We start from the raw sequence: 19,027 nt of genomic DNA, 5'->3' as shown, positions 1-19,027 counted from the left end.
TTGTTGAAAAGTTTAGGTATACCTAGTAAAATTAAATTAAAATTCGGGCTCTCTCCATGGTCCTCCATGAAGGTTAAAACTGTTAAAATGAATAATTACCCAGCTAATTAGACCAAAGTTACGTTAATCGTTTGAAACATAAACCTTCACCATATTACTATTATTACTCATATTACTTTTGTGACAGTCGAAATAAGGAAAAAAATAAAGTAAGGCAATGAAGAAGATACTTCTGTCTCTTGAACAGGGAATAAATGTTGCTATAATTTTCATTTGATTTTCCAAATTTCACTAACAAAAACTTAGCCCAGCACAAGGTTTATTTAAGGATCTCGTTTAAATAATTTGACTTGAACTTACCTGGACCAAGAGACGCAGATATAGATGATACCAGCGATTCCTAAAATCAGTATAACACAGGCGATGATTATCAAAGCATAAGGAAATACTTCGCCACTGAAAGCAATGGCAGTTTGCGTGCGAACTGGCTCAGCTGGCATCACAGGTGCATGGATGTCGATGGCGTTAGCTCTAACTAAAGTAGACACGTCGAAAGTGATATTCGACATTGCTGGCTTCTCTATGATAGATCTGGAACGAAATAATACAGCCTCTTGCAATTTCAAACCGGAGAACCTTGTACGATAACAGAAGTTTATGAAGTAGTCACGAGGAAGCGAGTAGGAACTGCATGGTGATGTAAAACTATTACGTTATTCCATGATGACTATGACTTTATCGAGCCTCGTAACTGTTGTGAAAAGTGTTTACAGTTTATAGAACAGTAGATCCAATGAAAATCAAGGTTTAAGGAAAAACTTAAGAAAAATAACTGCAAGGACATAGAGTAAGCTCGAATAAAATTAATTTTAAGAATTGTTACAAAGAGAAATGAAAATTGCTGTAAACATAAAAGAACAATATTTTCAAATACTTTGTCTTTCAAAAAGGTACTGTTCCTTTGAAGAGGAAAAAGAAATGTCTCTATACCGTCTTCATACATCGTTAATTAATATTATTCAAAAGATTTCCATTTACTTACCTTTGTATTCTTGAGCTATTTCTATCCAAAATAGCTTCCGTATCTGGATCAACCGCGTAGAACCATACATCCGAGTCCTGAGGATACATTTCAACGGTGCCATTTTTGGTCAGATTCTTCCTCACAGCAACTCTATCAATACCAATCAACAGATCACTCTTCTCTTCAATTATACTAGCAATTTTAGGTGCTTCTTTTTGCAAGACATCGGGTGACGCGTCTTGAACCACCAGGATCATTAGATTCTCCTCGCCAATCAAATTGACAATGACCGGAGCGACGATTGAATTAAAGTTGTCGGTCGAATTAGGATTGTCCCGAACGCGGACATCGAATTTGAACGGAAGTTCCGCCGGATCCACGTTGTCGAACGTAGCAGTGGTTCTAATTATTCCGGAAAAGCCGTCCATGGCAAAGTAATCCGAGCCTCTTCCTCCGAGTATCTTGTACTCAAGTTTCCCGTATTTTCCATTGTCCTTGTCATGAGCCTTTATTTGGATCACAGTCGATGTAAACTGAGCTGCTCTAGGTATCGCTGCGAAATAACGCCCTCGGGATAGCTTTTGATTACTTTCTGGGAAGATGAATTCTGGCTTGTTATCATTCACGTCGAGCACTTGAATCTTCACCTGTAAATTGAAAATGTGATTCCTTTTTTAAGGAAAAATAAGGATAAGCTCCAAAGGGTAAAAGGATGGTAGCTCCTGAATTGAAGACTCAGTTAGGAAGTTGGGAAGTTAGGACATTAGAATTTCAGAATTCAAAGACAAAAATTCCAGAATTTCGAACTTTGCCCTCCGTGGAATAAAATTCTAATTACGTTAACGATTATGAGTAGCTCTATTAAATTAATGAAAATTGGGACAACTAAATAAAAACTTAAATTTGCAAAATTAAAAATTTTCTGTTTAAATGCAATTTGCATAAAATATTATATCCAATTGATTTATTAGATAAAAATTTTAAAAGTATATTTCTATTACCATTGTTGTATTCCTGCCAGAGTTCAGCAGACCTGACAGCGACTCCAATCTGATCTTAACTTGATAAGATTCGGTCGTTTCGAAATCCAAAGCACCTTTCTTCAACCTCAACGCACAGTTTCGTTCCTCCGTTACGTTGGCTTCAAATAATTCATTCTCGTTGCCGCTGTAAATCTCGCACTTCAACGGCGTCGTATCGTGGGCGTGACTATTAATGACCGTGATTATCTTGATGAGCGTGTTATCGCCCGCGTCCTCGGGCACATCGACGTTGTACGAGTTTTCTGCGAATCCTAAGCCGATTTCCGGCGGCACCGTCGCAACGTGACGAACGTAAATCGGCACTGTCGTGACCGACGACAATTGCGGCTCTCCCATATCGTACGCGCGAACATCGACCTGAAATATTCATTAACGCGACCCCATGAATTTAAAAGATTTCATTATAGCGCCAAATTTAATAACAGAAGTAACAGCGAGTTATTTTTTGACCCTCTATCCCTGAGACTACGGCAATTGAAATTGTATTTTTATTTAATTTTCTAATTTTCAAAGTATTTAAAATTTATACTTCTTTATTTAAAAGTCTGAATACCTGATTTTAAACTAGGTATCTTCGTATACGTTTTGTAAATCTGGGTCATAATCGACTGGAGGGTTGATAAAGAAAAATAGGCAACAGATATAAATAAACGAAAAATACCTGATATTCAGTGTCAGTTTCCTTACGCAAATCGTCTCTAATTCTGAGCACACCGGTATCTGGGTCAATCACGAAATACTTGTTCGCTATTCCACGACCGACGATTTCGTATCTCACCTATGAACAGAACGGACAATAGCAATCTCAGCTTCAGAATAGAGATTCCTGTCGATGGATCGCGAATATATACCTGATTTCCGGGAGCTGTGCCATCGGAATCAGTTGCTATAAGATTGATGACCGTCGTACTGATGGGAACGTCGTCGTCCAAAGTAATCGGACGCGGTACTGACGTGAACACTGGCGGAATATCATTAACATCCTAACATAACAAAGAAATATATACACATACATATGTAGTTGTCCAGAAAATTAATATAGAATCCAATTTTCATTATAAGAGCATTATTCCATCACAATCTATTCAGTCGACTTCACAATCAATATTAGAAATATTTCCAATTACCTTACGAAATTATTTCATATATTTTGCCTGCATTATTTAAACATTTGATGTGGAAAAATAAAAAAATAAAAATGATAGTAATCAATACCTGTACATTGACCACAACCTTGGTAGTAGAACCAGGCAAATCACTGGTATTTTCCACAGTTCCAATAATAAGGATGTGTTGATTCTCTCTCTCGTAGTCCAAACCACGGATGGTTTTTATCACTCCAGTCTTCGGATCAATGCTGAACAGCTCGGTGTCCCCTTGTTTGATCATGTATGTGATTTGCTTCTTTGTGTCCGGATCATCAGCCTGGAATTAATTGCGTTTGCTTTAGGCTCGAGAAGGATGATTATTCGTCCAGAATTTACCACGTTCCTTCCACTACAATAGTAAAATGAGAATCGACAACGCAAAAAGTTATCCAGTATCTCGTATGAAATTAACGTGTCGCGCTAATTCCTGGATGAAACATTTATTTTATCAACAACAAAATGTCGTTCGAGTGTATCATGATTTACCGTCACTTGAAGCACCGTGTAATCGGGCACATTCTCCTTAACTCGGGCTTCGTAGCTACTCTGATGGAAAACGGGAACTTCGTCTTCAACATCTATAACTTTCACGGTAACGGTAGCGGTAGCCAGACGATAATCTGGCGCACCATCTCTGGCAGTTACCACGAACTTGTATTCCTGAGGAATTAAATAAAATTCAATTTCTAGGTGCACTTGAAACTTTTCGTGTTAACTTTGCTTTTAAGATTAACGTATGAACCCTTCAACAGCGGAGTCTGGGTCAGTCGGGATCAAAACTTGCAAGACATATAGGTGCAAGAATATTAACGTAACTTGAATTGTATCATTTTTAAACGGAAGGGTTTTATATATATTGGAAGAATAATTTTTAGAGAAGCAGAGTAAAATTTAGAAAAATTAAATTAAATTAAATTAGGGATCTCTCCATAGTCTGCCATCCGAGGATTAACTTTAATTTTGAAACTTTGCTATATTTCGAATAATACTACTAGTAATTATTAATAATAATACTTGAAAATAATGAAAAAATTTAAATTAAGATCCCCTTAAATCTGGAACAGTCATAATTTAAATTTAATTTAGACTCCTTTTGATTTTCCTTTTGATTTGATAAATTTTTTCAATTTATGATAATCTTTCATTCAACAGATTTCATAAGATCGTTGATCTGAGTCACGATTGACCCGGCACGAACAGGTACTTACATCATTCTGCTCGTAATCCAGAACGATTTTCGTCAGCACGTCTCCAGTTTCAGGATCCACCGTGAATGGGATATCGTCCGGTGCAAAATACGTGATTTCAGCGTTAATACCTTCATCAGCATCTTCAGCGTGCACGCGGCCAATTAATTTTCGAGCTTCACCTTCTTTCACGGTGAATTCGTATGGCAAATCCACGAATTCGGGATTTTTGTCATTAATATCAGTCACTTTGATATTTACCGTCGCTGTGCTGGAGAGACCACCGGAATCTTCGGCCTTTATCAGCTGATAGATAAAATTGTAATTGGAGATCGAACTTTCAATGAATTGCCATTATTTCAGAAAAAAAATAATTTTTGGATTTATTAAATTACTTTATAATTCTTTTATACAGAAACTAACAGTGTCTGTGTATTTAATAATTATTTAAAGGATGCACGAGAGTCAAAGGAATTTGTGAAATTAACTTACCAGCTGATAACGGGTTAAATCTTCTCGATCCAATTTCCTTATAACAGTGATTACACCTGATTTATCACCGATCGCGAACTGGCGTAGATCGTTACCAGAAACTATCGAGTATGATACTGGATCATTTTCAGGATCAACTGCCTGTAGAACGAATATTAAATAGGTTCAAGGAATAAAACAATTTATATTTATTTATTATAAAAATGATTTTATAAAAGGAAAATAATCTTTCAAGAGATTGAATAATCCTCTTATGTAAAATGTTTGTTACTAATCATTTTATACTTTTTAATTCTACTTTACATAGCGTTACCTCCTTCCTGATAGATTAATTAAAAGATTAAAGCTTTTAGAAGTCAAGGGTCAGTATGGTACTCGAAGGGTTTAAGTTTCAGAAATGTGTGGGATTATCAGAAGTGGATATGTAGGAATATGTAGCAAAGTAGCAAATCTACGATACGGGGTAAGTTTGCTTGAGAGTAAACGAAGAGTTAGCGAGTTGCAAACTTTCAAGAGAGCATTAGCAAGTTCAAGGAGTATGTTTTAAAATCTAATGTTCAGTTGGTATGTTTGTTTAACATACTTTGGTAAACTTCAAGATTTACTTAATTTCAGTAACCCCCTGATGTGTTACAATGAATCAAATTTTCAAATTTCAAGATCAAAATACCCAATATCCAAAAATACTAGATCCAATGTACGTGATCATATTCCACTTATTGTTAGATTGCTTTTACATTTACTAAGTGTTAAATAGTTACAAATATCAACTTTTATTGCACAATAATCATAATATCACCATTACACTAGGTAATAACATAGTTCGCTAAAGGTACAACACAGCATCCTCAAGATCTTATTACGAAGAATAAGTAAACTGCTTATACGTGCTGTTAGTAATCAAAGGGTTAAATTATTCCATTGTAATTAAGGATACTCACAGTAATTGTTGCGACCGTGGAATTAATCGAGGCTCCCTCGCTGACCTGCACCTCGTATACCGGTTGTTGAAAGACTGGGCTTCTAGTATTAGGTCCAGGGATTACGTTAACCTCGACGATGGTTTGGGAATACTTTCCACCCTTGTCGGTTGCTTGAACCGTAATACTGAACTGTTCGCCAGCGTTCAACTTCCTCACCGATTCGATCACACCGGTCTTCGGGTCGATTTTAAATTTATGCAACCCGTTATTCGACACGTGATAAATGCTGTACGTTATCTCGGCGTTCTCCCCTTCGTCGTTATCCGTCGCCTCCACCTGATGGGATCCAGTGATATTGAATTCTTTGCCGTACATATGGTGCAGGTGTAAATGCGATTTTTATCATATCTGGATGAAAGGGAATGAAAGGAAAATAGCGATGAAAAGAGGGGAAGAAGGGATACGAGGGAAGTGAAAGCTGTATGGTATTTATTTATTTGAATTTTATAGGAGCCATGAAATATTACAATTTTTGGTAAAAATTCATTGCCTTTTGATAATGTAGGTATTTTAAAAATTAATAATTTATAAATCTAAAAGAAAGTATTAGAAAATTATTAGAAAATTTGCACTGTAAATAGTTCCTATTCGATTACCTAACACATTTAATATTTGTCCAATATCCATATAATTTCCTAAAGAATTTTAATGAAAAATAAATATACAGTTGTTCCAATTATAGCGTTATAATTGAAGAACAATATTCATCTTATTCTTGAGAAGAAAAAAGAAATATCTTTTACTTCATCATAAAAAAAAATGGTACTTGAATAAACTATTATCTCCTTAAAACGTCTGTCCAATTCTTCCTGACATAGTATTGTATCCCTTATAACACCATTCAAATTTCTTCCTTTGTTACCATTAATATCGCAGAATTATTCACAGTGAATGTCTACCTACCTTTGTCACCACTCTCTTTGTTTCTCCAGCTTGAACAGTGATAGGAGCTATCATGGGAAGCATGGGAGCATTGTCATTAACGTCGTTCAATGTCACTACGAACGATAATGGCGCGGAAGCTGCGACACCCGTTTTTTCTCTGGCCACCACTTGAAACCGGAAACGGCCTGGACTCGGAGGATCCCGGTCCAGATTCTCTTCGTTTATGATTAGCACGCCGGTCGGATCGATCGCAAAGAAATTGGTGGTTAATTCGAACGTGTACGCCGGTTTCGGATCTTCTGGACCCTAAATGTCAATTATTATTATTTCATTTATATAAATATTTTGCAAGTTTCGAGTTAGGAATTTTGGAACCGAATTAATATAAATTGCCACAATTTTTATTTAATTTTGTACTTCATATTATTTTCATTTCCTAAATTTTATTATATTCACTTAAGGATATTAAATTAGAAATTATTCATTATATTATTTTGCTATCTTTATTCTAAAATTTACACTGCATATTTGATTATATTTGATTATATCTCTTTTGTTTTATATCATCAAACCAAAACCTATTAAACATTTCTCTTGAAGTTCATCATTTTATAATATCTACAACTCATGTAAATTGATGAATGAATAACGAAAAGTAATTACTACCCCTAGTACTACATCTCCAAAAGAACCTAATATCTCGTGAATATTTATAACAGCTACACGTGAGACTACAGAGCATGCAAAGAAAGCTTTGATCAACAGAAACTTGTTGCAGTATTAATGAAATCTACAACGTATTTCATTTAATTTAAAATTGTCCCATGCAAGCGAAATAAGTCCTATATATCCCAAAGTTGATCAATCCTGAAGCAACATTCGAAACATCGGCCCGAAGGGGTACGTTCATTTCGAGAAAAGAGATCGTATCCACGTTCATTCTATCGGCGCATAAAGGACTTTGCAAATGAACGTGTGGGCGTATCCGCTCTTCCACGTGCAATAAAGTTGCTGAAAATGTGTCCGTTAACGACTGACCGAAGCCCGGTGCAATTGCATCGCGGCAGACTGTGCAGTAAAGTTCCGGTTGGGCAATTTCGACGGAAATTGTCGATGTCTTGTTGAAATGAAACGCATCAGCCGTTATCTTTTTCGCTATTACGAGACTGTTACATCTGATTACAGCGGTTCAATAAAACGGACATACAATGGAAATTTTAAAATGATATTGCACGAAATTAAATTAAAATTATGGCTCTCTCCATGGTCCGCCGTTCGAGGGTTAAACTTAAAAATAGTTGCAGATAATAGATACTTCTAATTTTTATAAAAATTAGCAAGTGATTTCAATTTTTTTTTTGTATGGTTATTGCATATTACGTCAGAGAATTTAATATAGAAACTTATGAAAGGATTTTCCAGCAGATAGACCGGATGAAAGGATTATTTTGCTCGTAGAAATTGGAAATCTCCGTACAAGAACGAGAAAGTGCAACGTTGCCTGTTGCAAATTTTATGCCAATGATAATCGTTGCTCCTTATCGGTAAACCTGGCTGCTCCATTTAACTCGCCAGTATATAACCACGATCTCTTACAACGATATGCTAATTTTACGGATATTCCTGGATAAAATATGTATTTCAGATTATGTAATCGACTTCCTCCCGTCATCGAAGAGGTGGCGAGTCGTTTTGAAATCTACCGTGTAAATATTCATTTCTGTCCTCGTTGCTTAACCCGTCGATCCTTTCACCAATTTTTTTTTCTTTCCTTATACAATAATCGGTGTGATAATAAAGAAACGAAATTGTCATCCGCGAGTGATAAGGGAAATTAAGCGGTCAATTCGCATTTTATTTACGGAACGTTGAATAAATTAAATGCACTGATTGAACTTACCAAATCAGCATCCGAAACAGTGAGCACTATAGGATCACCATTTTTATCAATAACTTTTGTTCCAATAGGGGCATTCTCGTCCACGAAACCCTCCACGTTTGATGCCGTTATAATTGGAGGATTACTGTCTACTGGCTTCACTGTAATGGTCAATTTGGCTGTAGCTGATCGCTTCGCTTCGGATACTTCGACAGCCTATCGTGAAACAAACGAATAGATTAGTTAGTATTATTTCAGGATTTTGAATTTAACCAGTGTTCAAAAGATAAATTCGAATTCGGTTGAATAACTTCGTAGAGTTCATTATTTTAAAAAGCACTTTGGAGTATTTCTGTAATTTTTAAAATAAATTTAATGCCAATTACTGTTTTAGCTATTAAGAATAAATTAAAGAATAAAAATTACTTTTTTATGCGTCTATTATAATTATGCAAGTTGAGAGTAACTAATAAAATAAGGTACCAAAAAGTTGGAAGAATTAAATTACAACCTCTTCTGGATGTCAAACTTTCTCCCAACAAATATTGGAACTTTATCAAAGTGTTCAGGACAAAGTTGGAGTATTGCAAGCGGAAAATAAGAATCTAATGGATCTATACACGAAATTGGTTTCCAAGGTAAAAGACGTTGATTACGGAAACTTATCGGTGCACCCTTGTATGGGCTCTTTTGTATATACTTTTAAATTACTTTTTTAATTGGTCTTTCCTACAGTTATTAAACTAAATAAAAATTGAAAAGAAAATATTTTCAATTTTTGAGGTCGATTATTACAAAACTCACCTTAATGTTGATATCGAATTTCTTGGTCACCGTCGTGTCCACCGCCTTGATTTGCTTCACGGCGCCTGTATTTGGATTTATTTCGAAAAATTCTCGATAATTCGATGGGTTGCCACTGAGGAACGTGTAATAAATAGGCGCGTTTATACTGTCCATATCAACAGCCTGTATTTTCTCCGGCGATATATTGAGTATTCCGGATAACACTCCACTCGATACCTGGTGGGAAAAAAATGCACAATGCATAGAACCGGTTCGTCGATGGTTTACTATGGTGTCGCGTAAGATTTCAATGCAAAGAAATCGATCGTGTATTAAAGATGAAGGGTTGTTCGCTGTGTTTCGCTTCGCGATTCATGTTTCTTGCTAGGAGCGCAATGGAAAGTTACATCCGTTTCTGAGTACCCTATTCGAATAATCGTTTGAAAAATTATTAATAATTTCCGGAAAGATTTTTTGTAATAAAAAAGAGCATTAAATAATTTAATAATTCAATAATTTTGAAATAATAATATCTATTAACAATTATTTGATCCTATGAAATTTAGTTTCCTTTTTTAAATTACAAAAATAAATTATTTTTCGAATGACTTTATATAAGGCATCCTTAATTATAAATTATAATGTAAGATATGAAATTTAATTCAAGGAAGACGAAATTGATCAGCTTAGCTCCTCCACGCCTTATAAGAATACCGTAATATTATACTGTGTAATATAATATAGTGTATTACATGATAATATGTTAATGCATTATAATTTAAGCAAATGAGATGCACGATATGATTACATAAAAGAGGATGTCCTACTTAAGGTTTCCCATTCTGAATACGCTTTGACACTTCGAATGAAAGTTTTAATTGGGTGCTTTGTGACTCACTATAGCAAATCTTGAACCTGACGTAATGGAAACGTTGAAATGGAAATGCTTTGTACGTCAGTTATACTTTTCGAGTTATTATACTTCACTGATAGGAAGCACGTAATCAATAATACGGCTACTTCTAAGAAAAGCAATTATTCTTACTTAAAATTGAGTGATTCAGAAGCTACTCATTATCATAGAATTTAATTTTTATTACTTTGTAATTCTTAGTCAAATAAGAAGATGCTTCAGAAGTATTAAAAGTTTGTAATATTTATGGAAAATTACAATCTAATATTGTGAATGTCTTGGAAATTATAACAATTTATATTTACGTGCAGTAAAATTTCTGTTTGCTATGGAAATTTTGAAGACAGGAGAGTTAATTAAATTATTTCAAATGACACATAAATTAAATGAATTTACATACAGATGCTGAATATTCAGGATTAATGCAAGCTCCATCCGAGAGCATGCAACCTTGGTAGATGAAGGAAGGATCCTGGTCATCATCGTCCCTAATGTTTACTGTCAAGGTGGTAGTAGATGTGAAACGTTCAGATATATTCCTTGCTCGGTCCTGTGAACAAACAGGATATAATTACACACTACATAATTATTATGTCCTGCTATCAATCACTGAAAAGAAAAAATTACATGCACGATTGAAATTATTTTTTATGTTGTAATGAATGTAAAAAGCTTAGAAGCAATTGATATAGGTACTATTTAATATCTTGAATACATAAAAGTAAATTGATTGAGATTTAATATAGTGTATAAATTAATGAACAATTATCCTAAATGTTACGATAAACATTTCTTTTCTTAAATTAACATCACATATTTTAAATTGTTGCCGGTGGATTCTTCAATAAAATTAAAATAAATTCTCAGTAAATTGTGTTTTTATTATAAGGAATATAATTTATATTCAGAAAATAGCTTTAATTTGATTAGTATTTCTAATTAGAATTTTCATTATTTGAGCTCAAGTTTCAACTTAAAATTTCAATTAAGTACGTTAACAATATTTACCGTTGTTTCAGTACGAAATTAAAAACATATAGAACATAAGGAGTAATTGGAAAAACGTCATTGCAGGAAAAAGATTAATAATTTAAATGAAACTGTATCACGTTCTTGGGAAAACAAACTTGTATCCGTACGGATCGATATAGCAAATTTCAAACAGTAATTGTTGACACGAATGATTTAATTATTCAGCAATCAAATTGGGAAATTTATTTTTGTATCGTGTACGCGTTAGAGTGTACTTTATATACACGTTTGCGGATTCTGAAACGTATGGAGGAAGAGAAACAATAATAATGTCAAGTATCCCTTTGTGCTGCGAGTTCACGGCGGAATTGAAACTAGTTATTTCAACAGTGTTTCATATTTCATAAATCCAATGTTCATGCTTCAAACTGAATGTTGAAATAACAATTTCAGGGAGATATATGAAAGAATGTCTGAAAACAATTGTTTGATCGAGCATATGTTAATAAAACAAATATTATATTGCAATCTTCGTTTTCTAACAAAATTTGATGACATAAAAATGTCACAAAATAGCACTTGTTCGTTCCAATGAGAAACCACTCATTTTGAAAAAGAATATTGATGAAAACATTAGTGGTATTTTGCAATACTTTTGTCATAAAATTATGTCAGACTTTCTACATTTCACCGTTTGTTTCCTTGAAGATATTAAATTTGGGTTACAGAAGGTAATTGAAATTCTTCGTTCCATTTCCTTAAATCACTGGTTTCCTGTTTATCGACACTAAAATCGATAAGCAATTGGCTGGTGTACGCAACTTGTCGTTTTCTTGTTTCAAACTCGCCGAAACCTGTCGACTGAAAAGTTCTCGGAACTTGATGATCTTATGAGACAAACTTCTGCGATCGGTTTAGGAAAGTACCGATTACTGTCACGTATATGGCGAAGACAACGCTGGTTGCAATTGTACATAAAGCAGCAAAGTTGGCGAGGAACAGCTGCGGATGCTATTGTCGCGTGTCTGATGCAACTGCAGGTTTATTGGAAGAGTTTGCTTAAGTTTGTCGCGATTTACATTAATCCTCGGACAACGGACCGTGTAAAGAACCCATGGAAAAGAAAACCGATTAAAATTCACTTGAATTCAAATATGAAAAGCAATAAAAAAAATTAAATTTGCATTCTTCTGCAAAACTGAACAAATCCTTTATTATTCAAAGAAATAAGAAATCCTGAAGTGACCATCGGAATACTAACATCACTTTAAAGAAAGATCGATAAACAATTCAGTATAGTCTGCACGTACGTAAGTTCCAGGTATATCGATGTCAAGAAGATTTATGTGAAAGGAAGGACAATGCGTCCAGAAGAAGTGGACCAGCTGTTCCACATAATATTCAAATGAACCACACCTGTAACAGCAGATGTTGCAACGGGTACTGCTTGCTAGGAAGATAGATTATAGGTTCAATATATGGCAAAGATTCACTATCATTGTACGTGATTCGTTTTATTGTCGGAATTGAAAGTGATACCAGTAACCATCAGTCTCCATCTCAAACGATGCAAAATGACCATTCAAGAGTTGGTATCGCAGTAACAGTTTAAAAGTAGATTGAATTTCAAACACTGCTGTATTTTTTTAATTCAAAATGTAAAACCTTTTTATTTTAAACAGAATAATAAAAAAATTCTATTTTATAAATTTATTTAAACAGAAATTATATAGCACTAAAAGTTGTCGACATAATTGAAAGAAAATTTATAATTACAAATATTTGAAAAGTACAGTGATATGAAATTAGGTCGATGAATTAAGAAACGTTTTATAACCCGGTCATTACACTAATCGATTCAGTGAAAATTCTATAGTAAAATATAGCTTCCGAAAAAACGAAATAATTGCGAGGTTTATAAAGAAATAAAAAAAGAATTAAAATTGCTGACGTTCTCTGTCACGGACTATTGTGCTTCAGCAGTGACCTCGTGCGTCATCGTCACCTATACCACACTTTACCATTTATTTATCGCAACCTTCCACCACTGCATTTTTCAAGGAAAAATACTGCAGCATGCTCTGAATATTTCTCGGTTAAGCAAGCTTTTCAAAAAGCTACACGAACGATAGCATAAAAAAAGAAACGAAACTTGCAGGGTATCGATCGCGTTTCGCAAGGCGAATTTTATGACTGCGATTCTGAGGTTGCATGAAATTGCTGTGACTCTTGTACGATATCCTCAGCAAACGTAATGATGTCCTGGCAATTTCATTTCTCCGTTCAATGAAGGAGAAATACCCGTAATGTCGAATCGATGGAATATCGTGGACCTTAAATGTTCCATTGTTTCTTTCCAATAAGAATCAGCCAATTTGTGTTATGAATATTAACGAAGCCTGTATACAGTCATTTTCGTTAATCTTCAAGCTTTAAATTGACATACCATAAGTACGATTTTGTGATAATTTTCTGTCATGAAATCGTATGTCATTCTTCCCATATTTCAAGATTCATCATTATTTGCTATAATCGACAACCAGCCATTTCCCATTAAAAACATCAATGAAGGATTTATGTAGCTATTTTTATCAAACGTTAAGCTACAAATTGATCTATCATACATGCTATTTTACAGTACTTTTATGTCAGACTTTCTATGCAGTTTGATATGCAACAACCTATAATAATAATTAAGAAGCATTTCACTTCTACGTGTACAACCTGTCTGTATCAAACTTCGAATAGGATTTGATCAGGAGAAAGTCACGCGGTTCCATCGTGTTCTGATTGATAGAGATGTTAATATAAGCTTATTTAATACCTGACCATGGTTGATGAATATACCATGAGGTACGATCGTTACATGCATCATTCGTTGTCAATGTTGACGCTAAAAGATTCGTGTAATCCGTGCACGATCAACATACCTGCTGGTCAGTCACCATTGAAACCACGTCGTCGACCCTTGGACAGAGGATTGTTACGATCAGGAGCACCTTTACCGGATCAAATGATTCCATTGTCGATTGCTTGTACACTTTTATCAGTTTCTCCGTTTCTTTCACTAACGAGCATTATTTCGCTCAACCACGAAATTACTTAGCAATTTTACTGTCCCGAGCTTAAAAGGTGTCCCAAGAATCCCGTGGATCGAGCAGCGATAAACGAATGACACGGTAGGTGTGTTTTTTGTGCCCTAACTGGAACTGGCAGTTATTATGTCGCTCGTCAAACTGGTCATGCATCCTTAGCATTCGCGGTTAAACATCGTCGTTAAATTGCAACATTCTTGCGACGCTGTGTAAATCACCGATCTTTTGGGTAACTATGCGGGGCATATGTTCGGAGTATGAACTTGAATTATTTCACGAGGTATTCCATTGGGTGGCCAATTGATTAGAACAATTGTTCATTTATGGTTTGGTGTAGAGCAATTATTTTAGGAAGTCTATTTGTGAAAAAAAACACGTTTATATATGTTAATTTTAATTTCTAATAAAAATTAGGAAATTCATGTGTTCAGTCATAATGACTTAAATCATAAAATTAAGTATAATCGTATACGTACTTAACCCTTGGATGGTGGACAATTTTATTTAATTTTGTAGTTTTGTAATTTAATATATCAAGAGCACTCAAGAATTTATTTATCTCAATTCTCTTTCTATTTTATTTAATAACTCCAGTTACAATCAACATGAAAATATTGACAAAAACATTCAATTTTTGGAGTATGTACTCAAACGCAATATATCAATCAATCAAAAAAGGGAAAAGAGAAAAATAATTAAAAGCGTGTGGAACAGTCAGCAAAACACTAGATTGATAGGAAGGCCTTTTTTTCAGGAAAACAGAGGGAGAAGTTAAAATAGAAAAAGTTCTGAATAAAAGATAGAGAACATTTGACAAAAATAAAAAGAGAAGGCAATAAAAAATTTCATATCGATAAATAGTCCATTGTACAGTAACTGAGGTTAAAATAAACTAATAAAAAGCAAATAAAAATAAATAAATTCAATTCATTGCTTCCGCAATGAAATTATCCTCACGCCGAACATGTTCCATCATAACACCAGAATACTATACTGTTACAAAAAATGGTAACTTTATAATACGATGGCATGGAACATCGCGATACGCATGTATCACGTTCGAAGGGAAAGAAGCACGGGTACGCTTGGACGATTTTATCGTCGAACCCCCCGTATGATTTCCTTCGGCGAACATTGTGTCTGTATTCGTTCTTTACAGAAATCGATCATCTGTACAGCCGTCTGTATAAGAGCGCCTTCAGGTTACGCGGCCGGTTTCCGGAAACGTCATGCGCACGCTACACCTTGCGCAATCTGCATAGAGGCTCGTTTTTCCACGGCTGGTTTCGTTGTCTCGAATCGAGATTACCGTGTAATTTTATGCGGTGCAAGTCTGCCCTCGCCGGGACGTTGTAATATGGCGCGAGACTCATTGTTTTATTGGAGCTCCGAGATTCAGTCACGCCGCTATCTATCTAATATTGCTGTTCGTTCGACGCGGAAGGAACTGATCCACGATCGGTAATCACCGTCTCGCGAGGTACACCCCTGTGGCATTGAAACAGGAAGTATAGTAAGGCTGTCTATGCAACCTGACTGATAATTCCAGTTATATTTCGGAAGTCGAAATACAGAAGTAATTCAAAAGAATATCGGTATAAGGTAATGTACACAATTGTTCGCCTCTATATGTATAATGATTGACCCTTTTCCTAAAAATGTAAGAAATATGATGTAAACACTTTTGCTTAAAAATTGCATTCAAAATTTCAATGTTCGAATTCTGTTGCTATATCTCCGCCCCCAACTATACTTTAACCCTTTCGAAATCCTATAAATATCACATACCACAACGTTTGATTAAAGATTTAATTATGAATTTTCTCCGCAACCTAATAGTTAAAGCAATTAGAAACGAAGTTAATTTTATCTTCAATTATCTTCTTGCAGCCTCAATATTTCATTACTTTCATGCTTATCAATTTTCATGTCTCGCAAATGAACTGTTATACTGCGATGACTAGGAAGAAAGTACCGGTAATCGTAAACGTCGACGAATGAAAATAATTGACCGTCATTCCGCGATTTGCATAAACTTTTTATCCCCGGTGAAATCTGAGCAAGTTACACCGGTCTGTGATGGTCGTCACGCGTGAAACGGGCACCGATCCTCTCGCCTACGCCAATGCACAAACACTTGTTACATACGAGAGAAGCGGCTTCCCGTGGCCACGTTGTAGAAACCGTTCGTTTGACGAACACCCACGTATCCGTCTAATGTTCACCATTAATCTACGTTCGCGATGAACGTCGACGTGGATTTGATGTTGATGAAACGTTTCGCGCGCAGACCTTAGCGTTACCTCACTCCTTCCGAGGATTTACAATTAACCCTTTGACTAAGTTTCATCTGGACATGATGACACGGCTCGGACAAACTGTTATGTTTTCGGAGACGTCAGATAGCTGTTTGAAATAAATATATAATTTCCAACTCTAACATCTCTAATAAGCGAAGTTCTAATTATTAAGAATAGGAATAATTAATTTTTTAATTTCAAATTTCCAGCTTTCTATTTAATACCTTACATTATTAATATATCAGCAAATGTTTGTCTATTATTTTCTATTAATTATTATTCGAGTATACTCAATTTTAAGTACTGGTTATTGATGACCACCACAGTATTCGAGATGTTAATGAGAATTTTTATTTTTCTTAATTGGTGTGAAGAATTTAAAAGGAAATTATGCTACCACTTCACGATTACAACATAACAACTGCCAAAGTGAAAGGATTAAAAATTGCAAAATTCAGATCTACCCAAGTAACACTTTAAATTACGATAATCACCGAAAATGTATTTATCGTTCTAAATATATCCACAGGACCATAATTTCCACGGTTAACCGATGTGACACGGTTTCACTTTCAATAACGAGCGTGCTCGCCGTTCGTGATTCGAATGCACTTTTTCACGCGTTGCATGCAATCACAGGGGAGTAAATTTCACGTATTACATACGCGACGAATGTTACACGCCAGTCGAACGAAAATTTCAAGCTAGCTGCCTTACATTGCCGCGAGCCGAAAGGTGACTAATGCAACGAGGCGACTGTCCTACCTTGCCAGTTGCATGTGCATACACCGGTGCATATAAGTCGTGCCATACCCGCAGCCCACCGTGCGTTATCCTATTCGCGGCTACCCGTTTGCAACCGCGAGTTTCTTTGTTTGCCTAGCCCACGGATCGAGTCGGTGACATTTACAAGGCTTCGATCGATTGACACTCGTTACAAGGGACGTCGATCCTGATCGATACCGATACGATTAACATCATCGGTAACAGAGAGGCAGACACGCACTCTATCGATGGCAGCTGTATGATGGTCGCATGGTAGATTAATACTTGGAATTTGTGAGAAATTAAAAAAGGGGTATAATAGAAATTGTGCCGAGTTGTTGCGAATTAAATAGTCGTTTTAGTTATAAAACATTCAGTAGTATATTTGTTAAATATACTGCAGTGGTAAAAAATTAATGTTAAGTTTGATGCATTAAGCATTTTGATTCATTGAAAGTAATTAAAAATGGCACCTCCAATGGCAAAGGCAACCATATTCTCTGGTTGCACTTCAGCTAAAATGAGAGTGCATCTGGAGTGCATTGAATTTAGAATAACTGGTAAATATGGAAAGTGCAGCTTTAATTTTTGTTGCAACATTATTAACGGTAGAGCAGAGAATTTGGCAAATTTATATATACGTATATTGAATAAATAGAATGAATTTGTGTTACACATCTGATAAAATAAGCATTGATATGAAAAGCGAATGAGATTATACGATACGTGTATGTAGTTTTTTAAAAGGATTTTTTGGTATTATTAATTACAGGAATCAATGAAATTTAACGCTTGAGTTACGAATCGTTCCATGCATTCTTTGCCTCAGTGTGTTTTCATTTGTTGCTCAATAGTGCGTGACTGCAGTCTTTTCGACGAGCTATAGGTATTGCTTGCATTCTTTGCTTATTTGCTCGACCGATTGCATAAAGATTAAATTAAAATTTAAATAAATATTTTAAATTAATCTTACACAACATAAATTAAAAATTTACATTTCTGTGTAGATTAGAAATAAACATTCGATATACAATTTATTAAAAAATAAACATTGAAATCAGGAAACTTTTATGAGAAAATATGTCACAAACACTGATTTGAAGGCATGTGAAGAATAGTAAAATTTAATTAAAACTTCAAACATCCAGTGACAAATGCTCGTAATCCAAAATATTCTTCTTCTTTTATGAAAATTCATTTAAAATGAAATAAAAATTTAAACAGCATTAACAAATTCAAACCTCTCCACATAAGGGTAGTATTGACTCAAATAATTACATTTATAATTTTTATATTTTTAAAAATTCCTATGAATAATAAAATAAAATTGTAATGAAAAACTTTATTAATTGTAATTATTAAAATTTAGTTCTATCTATACTTTGAAAACGAAAAATAAACGAGTAAATGTGTTCGTTTTTATAAGCAGTGGACACAGAGTACACGTAACAATAAGAAACCAGTGAGAATCGATATGCAAATGCGAATGTAGTCCGAAAGATCAGTGACTCGTCTCGATGACTCACCAAGTCACCTTTCTTACGTTTTCGTCCTA

The 19,027-nt window shown here is 34.8% G+C and overlaps 1 protein-coding gene across 3 annotated transcripts in view; it reads right to left on the bottom strand.

The window, feature by feature from the left end:
- The window catches only part of Cad99C (cadherin 99C), a 113,875-nt gene that overhangs the window by 4,018 nt on the left and 90,830 nt on the right, over positions 1-19,027 (bottom strand). The window contains exons 1-15 of one of the 3 annotated variants that reach the window (XM_034322967.2): positions 14,243-14,734; positions 10,741-10,890; positions 9,446-9,664; positions 8,663-8,857; positions 6,781-7,068; positions 5,836-6,153; positions 4,895-5,035; positions 4,424-4,708; positions 3,702-3,875; positions 3,283-3,492; positions 2,919-3,050; positions 2,729-2,845; positions 2,026-2,424; positions 1,043-1,671; positions 361-591 (exon numbers count right to left, since the gene is read on the bottom strand). In XM_034322967.2, the coding sequence (XP_034178858.1) occupies positions 361-591; positions 1,043-1,671; positions 2,026-2,424; positions 2,729-2,845; positions 2,919-3,050; positions 3,283-3,492; positions 3,702-3,875; positions 4,424-4,708; positions 4,895-5,035; positions 5,836-6,153; positions 6,781-7,068; positions 8,663-8,857; positions 9,446-9,664; positions 10,741-10,890; positions 14,243-14,335 (3,581 nt within the window). In that variant the 5' untranslated portion in view covers positions 14,336-14,734. Of the gene's footprint in view, positions 1-360; positions 592-1,042; positions 1,672-2,025; positions 2,425-2,728; positions 2,846-2,918; positions 3,051-3,282; positions 3,493-3,701; positions 3,876-4,423; positions 4,709-4,894; positions 5,036-5,835; positions 6,154-6,780; positions 7,069-8,662; positions 8,858-9,445; positions 9,665-10,740; positions 10,891-14,242; positions 14,735-19,027 lie in introns of those variants that run through there. The other 2 variants (XM_034322966.2, XM_034322970.2) reach the window with 2 other exon arrangements.

The sequence above is a fragment of the Osmia lignaria genome, chromosome 11 (genome assembly GCF_051020975.1).
Source record: "Osmia lignaria lignaria isolate PbOS001 chromosome 11, iyOsmLign1, whole genome shotgun sequence".
Classification (NCBI taxonomy): domain Eukaryota; kingdom Metazoa; phylum Arthropoda; class Insecta; order Hymenoptera; family Megachilidae; genus Osmia; species Osmia lignaria.
Note: the sequence above shows the minus strand (reverse complement) of the source record. Positions and strands in the feature narration are given on the sequence as shown.